Source organism: Nannospalax galili, unplaced genomic scaffold (assembly GCF_000622305.1).
Source record: "Nannospalax galili isolate Female #2095 unplaced genomic scaffold, S.galili_v1.0 scaffold443, whole genome shotgun sequence".
NCBI lineage: Eukaryota > Metazoa > Chordata > Mammalia > Rodentia > Spalacidae > Nannospalax > Nannospalax galili.
This window is the reverse complement of record NW_008352479.1, coordinates 3,236,897-3,244,757: the sequence shown is the minus strand read 5'-3', so window position 1 is coordinate 3,244,757 and position 7,861 is coordinate 3,236,897. Positions and strand designations below refer to the sequence as shown.

Sequence of the window (7,861 nt, the reverse complement as noted above, 5' to 3'; positions counted from 1 at the left end):
TTATTTTGATATATCACAGTGAAAGATTTATCGTCCTCTTTTTTTTTTTTTTTTTTTTTTTTTTTTTAAAAAAAAAAAAAAAAAAAAAAAAAAAAAAAAAAAAAATTAGGAGTTTGAGAATCTTCAGTAATATGCCATCCTAGCCAGACACCGCAGACTGTCCTCCGGCTGGTGAGCCTACACACTGTGAGCCACCGGCAAAGGGCGCAGCGACTCCGGATATCCCTCTCGTCCCTCTCCCCCTCTCCTCCCTCTCCTCCCTCTCCTCTCCTCCTCCCTCTCCCTCTCCCTCTCTCGTCTGTACCACAGAAGAGTCTGAGGGATTCCTGCAGGGAAGAGGATCCTGGGCTTCACAAGTCAGACTCGGGCCTGAGAGTTTTTCTTCATTAGTAGGGGAGGTGGTTTGAAAAGACAGAAAAACACTGAAGTTTAAGCAAAATTCTCCCCTGAAGAGTTTCTGGGCTCAAAGGGACGTCCCTCTCCCTCTCCCTCTCTCGTCTGTACCACAGAAGAGTCTGAGGGATTCCTGCAGGGAAGAGGATCCTGGGCTTCACAAGTCAGACTCGGGCCTGAGAGTTTTTCTTCATTAGTAGGGGAGGTGGTTTGAAAAGACAGAAAAACGCTGAAATTTAAGCAAAATTCTCCCCTGAAGAGTTTCTGGGCTCAAAGGGACCCTCCCCTGGAGGACAGAGCTGCTGGCAGCTGTAGTAAAAAGTCAGCTCTCACAAGAGGGTGCCATGGGGCCCCAGGTTCTCAGCCTTTGGCTAAAATAGAAATGTTTGGCCATTGTTCCAAAATAATATGAAGGCCTGTGTGAAAGACACTGAGTTCACGGTCTCAAGACTTTCCTCACTATAGGGCCCTTGGGGAGGCTGGGACATCACCTTCTCTTGGAGCTAAGAAGACCCATTGGGAAGTGAAAAGGAGTTTCATTCAAGGGCTGGCTTTAAGTCCATAGGAATTTTGTTGTTTTGTGTTGTGTTGCTTTGTTGAGATAGGATCTTACTGTATATCTCTAGCTGGCCTGGAACTCACTGAGCTCCTAGAGATCTGCCTGCTTTTGCCTCCTGAACGCTAGGATTGAAGGCATGCACCATCATTCCTGGTAAGTCTATAGGAATTTAAAGTTCAGGTTCTCTGCAGACTTTGAGACCCATGTTCCTGTACCCTCTTAATGAAGAGCAGGACCACTGAGCCCTTTGTTCATCCTCCTCAAGGCCCCAAACAATGGAGCCCTGAGCCTATGTTGTTCTCCTTGTCTCTGCCTGCCTCTAGGCTGTTCTGCCCAAAGACTAGGCTGGTGGGATAGCAGGTAAAGGTGCTTGCTGCCAAGTCTGATCTCCTGATTCAATCCCCATGATTCACATGGTGGTGGTGGAAGGAGAGAGCCAGCTCCCACAAATCGTCCTCAGACCTCTACACACGCATGTGTGCACTGCACACAAATGCCCACACACTTACATGTGACACGTTCACAAACACACAAAAGTAAAGAAATATATTAATAACTTTAAAAAGATCTATAGCAACTCCCATTGCAAGGTTCAAATCCCTTGGACTAGCATCTAACCATTGAGCTGGCCCTAGCTGATTATTTGAGTTTCTTTGTAAATGCCCTCCAGCCACACTAAACTTCTGGCCTTCTGGACAGCTCCTGCCTCAACTTGTCATGTCCTGTGCCCCGCTCCCCCCACCTGCTACCTGTACTGTGCCTCTTAGGTTCTCGCAGTCCCTGTTCTCTCCAGCAGATGGCACCCGGTAACAAGCTGCAGGTCCTCTGTGGCAAAGTCAATGATTTGCTCTCATATAGAGGTTTCTTAGGGAAAGTTTCATTTACCCAGGATAGTGGGCTCAACGGGGAAACTGGTGCCCAGTCTATGTCATTCCATCGGGTGAGAACACAGCGTTTGGAAAGCTGTGCCCTCGCATTATGCACTTGCCTCATGTAAGAGGGAAAGAGCTGTTCCCTCAGACTATCATGATGTTCTTGTCAGTGAGGAGCCAGAACCCCAACCCAGCCTGGCTTCAAAGATTATGGAAGTTCTCTCTCACAGCAGGAAAGTAGGGATCAGAGATATTACCAGGGCCCCTTGTCGTTCCTGTCATGCTATCCTTAGATGCTGCTTGTGTCCTCAAGCTACTCTACACGTGGTCAACAGGTGGCCATTGGGTGGGAACCTGGACTAACTACGTCCCCTCATTCCGGGGCACTGGCCCTCATCCAGGGTGCCACAGGTGACATCTGGCCATGTTCATTGACTGGCCTCATTCTCCATCTTTGGGAAGATTCTTCTGTTTGGATTTAAAATCTTGTTTGAGAAGTTTTAGCTCCTGCCTCAGCACTGGCCAGCCTCAGCTCTAAGTCGTGAAGGCAACCAGTGCATCCACAGTGCTTGGGAACACCGCATGCCTCATGTAGCTCTTTATTGACTCTCAGGCGCTCCAACCCTCTTTCTTTTCTCCTCCACTGTAGACTTCCTCTAGGAGACATAACTGAATGAAATGGCTGTACATCAGAAAATGGTTGGGTGTCAGCATCTGCAAGTTTCAACTAATGGATCATTGCTGACCTCCATATTGCTTCCAGTGAGTAGCCCAAGTTCCAGGAGAAAAGCCATCTAGGAGGCCAAGGAGCTGGGTTTAGAATGAGTGTACCTGACCTTTATTTCCAGATTCCCCAGTAGAACACTCTACACTATCCCAAATGTGAAACAGTTAAGAGGTAGAGGGGCTGTGGCTTCTTGTGACAGCTGAAAAGCCATCCTCATCCTCTCAGCTCTGCAACCAAGTGATGCCAATGTAACTCTGAGCCAGCTCATCTAAACAAACAGCTGTGGGACTTGGGAAATGACTCAGTCAATAAAGTGCTTGCCAGTTAAACATGAAGACCTGAGTTCAGTTGACAGCAGCCACATAAAAAGCCAGATGTAGTAGTGTCCACCTGTAGTCCTAGCACCAGGAGGTGGGGACAGGAGGATCCCTGGAATTCACTGGTCAGTCAGTATAGCCAAATCAGTAATCATCAGGTTCAGTGAGAGACCCTGTCTCAAAAATAGGTACAGTTGGGCATAGTGGTGCACGCCTTTAATCCCAGCCCCTCAGGAGGCAGAGACAGGTGGATTGCTGTGAAATTGAAGCCAGCTTGGTCTATATAGCCGGTTCCAGGCCAGCTGGGGCACAGGGAGACCCTGTCTCAAAAAAAAAACAGAAAAGATTATATGTATATAATATATATTTATCCTTTTTTATGTATATCTTTTACCATATATGTGTTATATATCATATACATACATATATATATATATATAGTGGAGAGCAATTAAGGAAAGGTACCTCTGGCCTCAAAACACACATGTGCAACACTACATATACACACAAAATATTAAAAATAGCAGTTTGTCATTTGAATTATAACCACTTGTTTTTCTGGGCCAGCTGTAGGCCAGAATCACCTGGAAGCTTACTGAAGAAGCAGGTATGGATGGACATGCCCAGTGCTTGGCATTGTGAGAGTTAGCTGTGACTCCCTACTGGGCTGACTCCTTTCCTCTCTCTCCCTTTACAGGCTTTTTCTGGTCCTCTAGCACATGTAGGGATGGGTGAAGGCCACCTGGCCTGTGGCACTGCCCAGCAGCCATCATCTCACTAGGGCCCCTGGTGGTGATAGGATGCACCTTTCAGCTGTGTTCAGTGCTCTCCTGGTGTCTGTGCTGGCTGCTGTCCTGTGGAAGTACGTGCGGCTGCGGGAACATGTGGCCACCCTGGAGGAGGAGCTGGCCCACAGGCAGAAGTCCCTGGATCCAGTCCAAGGGCTGAGGATCGACTACCCAAAGGCCCTGCAGGCCCTCATGGAGGGTGGTACCCACATGGTGTGCACGGGCCGCACACACACAGACCGCATCTGCCGCTTCAAGTGGCTCTGCTACTCCAACGAGGCCGAGGAGTTTATTTTCTTCCATGGCAACTCATCCGTCATGTTGCCCAACCTGGGTTCCCGGCGCTTCCAGCCAGCCCTGCTTGACCTGTCCACAGTGGAGGACCACAATACCCAGTACTTCAATTTTGTGGAGCTGCCCGCTGCAGCCCTGCGCTTCATGCCCAAGCCAGTGTTTGTGCCTGATGTGGCCCTCATCTCCAACCGCTTCAACCCCGACAACCTCATGCATGTCTTCCATGACGACTTACTCCCGCTCTTCTACACACTTCGGCAATTCCCTGGCCTGGCCCAGGAGGCCCGGCTCTTCTTCATGGAGGGCTGGGGCGAGGGTGCACACTTTGATCTGTACAAGCTTCTTAGCCCCAAGCAGCCACTGCTACGGGCACAGCTGAAGACACTGGGCAGGCTTCTCTGCTTCTCCCATGCTTTTGTGGGTCTGTCCAAGGTCACCACCTGGTACCAGTATGGCTTTGTCCAGCCCCAGGGCCCAAAGGCCAACATCCTTGTCTCCGGCAACGAGATCCGGCAGTTCACCCGCTTCATGACAGAACAGCTGAATGTGAGCCATGCTGGGGCACCCCTAGGTGAGGAATATATTCTGGTCTTCAGCCGCACTCAGAACAGACTCATCCTGAATGAGGCAGAGCTGCTGCTGGAGCTTGCCCAGGAGTTCCAGATGAAGACCGTGACTGTGTCCCTGGAGGACCACAGCTTTGCCGATGTCGTGCGGCTGGTCAGCAATGCCTCCATGTTGGTCAGTATGCACGGGGCCCAGCTTGTCACTGCCCTCTTCCTGCCTCGTGGAGCTACCGTGGTTGAGCTCTTCCCCTATGCTGTCAATCCTGACCACTACACCCCCTATAAGACTCTGGCCATGCTGCCGGGCATGGACCTGCAGTATGTAGCCTGGCGGAACATGATACGAGAGAACACAGTCACACACCCAGAGCGGCCCTGGGACCACGGGGGCATCACCCACTTGGATCGAGCTGAGCAGGCCCGTATCCTGCAGAGCCGTGAGGTCCCAAGACATCTCTGTTGCCGGAACCCTGAGTGGCTCTTCCGAATCTACCAGGACACCAGGGTGGACATCCCATCCCTCATGCAGTCCATTCGGCATGTGGTGAAAGGTCAGCCAGGGCCTCGGAAGCAGAGATGGACAGTCAGCCTGTACCCTGGCAAGGTACGGGAGGCACGATGCCAGGCATCAGTGCAGGGTGCCACTGAGGCCCACCTCACAGTATCTTGGCAGATCCCATGGAACCTCAAGTACCTGAAGGTGAGGGAGGTGAAGTACGAGGTGTGGCTGCAGGAGCAGGGGGAGCACACCTACGTGCCTTACATGCTGACCCTGCAGAACCACACCTTCACTGAGAACATCAAGCCTTTCACCACCTACCTGGTGTGGGTCCGCTGCATCTTCAATAAGAGCCTCCTGGGACCTTTTGCAGATGTGCTGGCGTGCAGCACGTAGCCAGCAGGCCCTGGCCAGGCCTTGGGAGGAGGCTTTTACAGATCGGCATTCCTGGGCCCGCTATCCTGCTGGCAGCTCTGGTGTTTACTTATCTATTTATTGAGTAGGCCTGGGCTGGGCCTGCTACCTGTGTCTTCTTACTGCCTCTAGGGTGTGTTCACAGAACTCTTTGCCTAAAGAGATGGTGCCGGTCCCCTTCTGCCACCCTGAGCTCCCTGCCTGGGAGGAATTCCTTAATGAGGAGGGCGATGGGGAGAGCAGGACAGTCAGATCCCAGGGGGCTATCTCACTAGGTGATCTCACTCTTGCCTACCATTGCCTTTGCACCAGTATCCAGACTTCTGGATACAGAGTGATCATGTGGTTGGCAGGCTGGGTGGTTCATCTCTGAGTGGCACCTGTAGCCAAGTGAATGGTGTATTTGGAACAGTCATTAAAAGGTTATGAACATCTTGACCAAGTCTGTTAAGTGTTTTGTTAGCATATATTAATTATACCTGATAATGGGTTTCATTATGACGTTTTCACACATGTACACAATGTATTTCACTTATGTACCCCCTCTCACTGACCCCCTTCCTCGTCCCAACTAGCTCTTAAAACTTTCATGCCTGTGTGTGTGTGTGTGTGTGTGTGTGTGTGTGTGTGTGTGTGTGTGTGTGTGTGTTTTTATGACCCAATGAGTTTTGTTTAGGGTTTGTTTACAGGAGCATGAGCATCTAATCAGTGCCTATACCTCTGAGGAAAAAGCATCCTCCACTAACCATTAACTGAATAAATCCTCAGTGAACGCTGAGATCCATGAGCCCCTCCCTTGTCCATGGCAGGATGCTGATGGTCCTGGTCTTGTATGGTAACTGGAGCTGCTGTGAGTTCAGGAGTGCAACAGCCATGTCATAGAAGTCAGCATGCCACACTACTTCCCGACCCGTCCTTTTGCCCCATCCAAGATGTTCCTTGAGCCTGGATGATAGAGTTGTCCCGTTTATGACTGAGCATTGATGGTAGCTTATTCTCAGCAGTTATGAATCTCCAGTTACTGATGACCACTGCAAAAAGAAGCTCTGACAGTGGAACTAGTCTGTGGGCCTAAACAGTTATTTAGAAGGCAGTTTGACAAGCACATCATGTCCATTTAGCAAAACAACTGCAGTAGCTTCCCTCACTAGGGACTGTGACCTCCCCAGCCACAAACTTTTGAATAAGTTTGCAGTATTAAATGCGAATTCCCTCCTGTGGAGTGGGCTTCAAATCCAATCAGAAAATAGTTACCCCATTAACAGACTTGCCACTATTTTGTCAGTGGGCTCATCTTGCCTGGCTTGTTGGTATTGTTGCACACAGAGTCTACAGCTGAGTAAGACCGTTGATGCCAATCTCCACTCCCCAGTGACCTGCACAGCACCTTCATACATTGTGCAGCTCCCGGTTCAAATTTCTCTATGTCCTGAGACTAGGCGTCATCTAGTTCTGGTGAGCACCAACAGTAGTGGCAATTGCCTCTATGTAGGTGGCCTTGGGAGCTTCCTTGGTCAGTAACTCAGAAAGAGGTAGCCCTTAGTCAAGTCTTTTTATTGGACATCAAGAAGCAGGGTTGGCAGTCAATACCCAAGAGCCCTTTACTTTTGATTGTCAATTGTTCTAGTTTGCTTTCTGTTGCTGTGATAAACACTATGACCAAAACCAACTTGGGAAGAAAAGGATTTACTTCAGCTTACAGGTTACAATCCATCATCATGGGAACCCAGGGCAGGAACTGAAGCTGAAACCTTGGAGGATCCTGCTGACTGGCTTGCTTGTCCCCCAAGGCTCACATTCAGCTACCTTTCTTACACAGCTCAGGCCCACCTGCCCAGGGATGGTACTGCCCACAATGTATTGGGCCCTCCTATGCCAACTAGCAGTTAAGAAAATGCCTCAGACATGTCCATAGACCAGTCTGATAGAGGAAATTTCTCAATTGAGAGTCTCTCTTCCCAGGTATGTCTAGGCTTGTGTCAAGTTGACAAAACTAACCAGCACATGAACCAAAGAGATGCAGTGGGATAGCGTCAGGACTGAAGCAAACAGCTTGATCAGAGCTCATTGCGGATACCCATCTACATAGGCTACATTATCACCCACAGAAGCTGGGAGAGGAAGAGCTTATCAATGGGGGAGTTTTGTAGACTCAGCTTGACATCCATATTTGACCTGTATGGCTGTGTCTGGTCATACATTCTCCCTGATAGCAGTCAGCAATGAAACCACACACAAGTCCTCATTAAAGTCAGGAATGAGATGAGGATATTTCTGTTGTTGCTATTATTCAACTTTTCTCCAGGGATCCTAGCTAAGGTCATAAGACAACATAAAAACTGGAGAAATGAAAATGTAAAATTATGTGAAAATTTGATTTTCTACCTAAAGACTCTTAGAATAGACATATATTTATTTAGAAAAAAGTCTAA

At 49.2% G+C, this 7,861-nt stretch overlaps 1 protein-coding gene across 4 annotated transcripts in view; it reads left to right on the top strand.

Moving 5' to 3' along the window:
• Pomgnt2 (protein O-linked mannose N-acetylglucosaminyltransferase 2 (beta 1,4-)) overlaps nucleotides 1-5,867 on the top strand; it is a 21,862-nt gene extending 15,995 nt beyond the window's left edge. For 3 of the 4 annotated variants that reach the window (XM_008849479.2, XM_017802313.2, XM_008849478.2), the window contains 2 exons: nucleotides 2,474-2,586; nucleotides 3,566-5,867. In XM_008849479.2, coding sequence (XP_008847701.1) covers nucleotides 3,669-5,411 — 1,743 coding nt within the window. In that variant the 5' untranslated portion in view covers nucleotides 2,474-2,586; nucleotides 3,566-3,668 and the 3' untranslated portion in view covers nucleotides 5,412-5,867. The remainder of the gene's footprint in view (nucleotides 1-2,473; nucleotides 2,587-3,565) is intronic. The other variant, XM_008849480.2, reaches the window with a different exon arrangement.
• The last annotated feature ends 1,994 nt before the right edge of the window (nucleotides 5,868-7,861 follow it).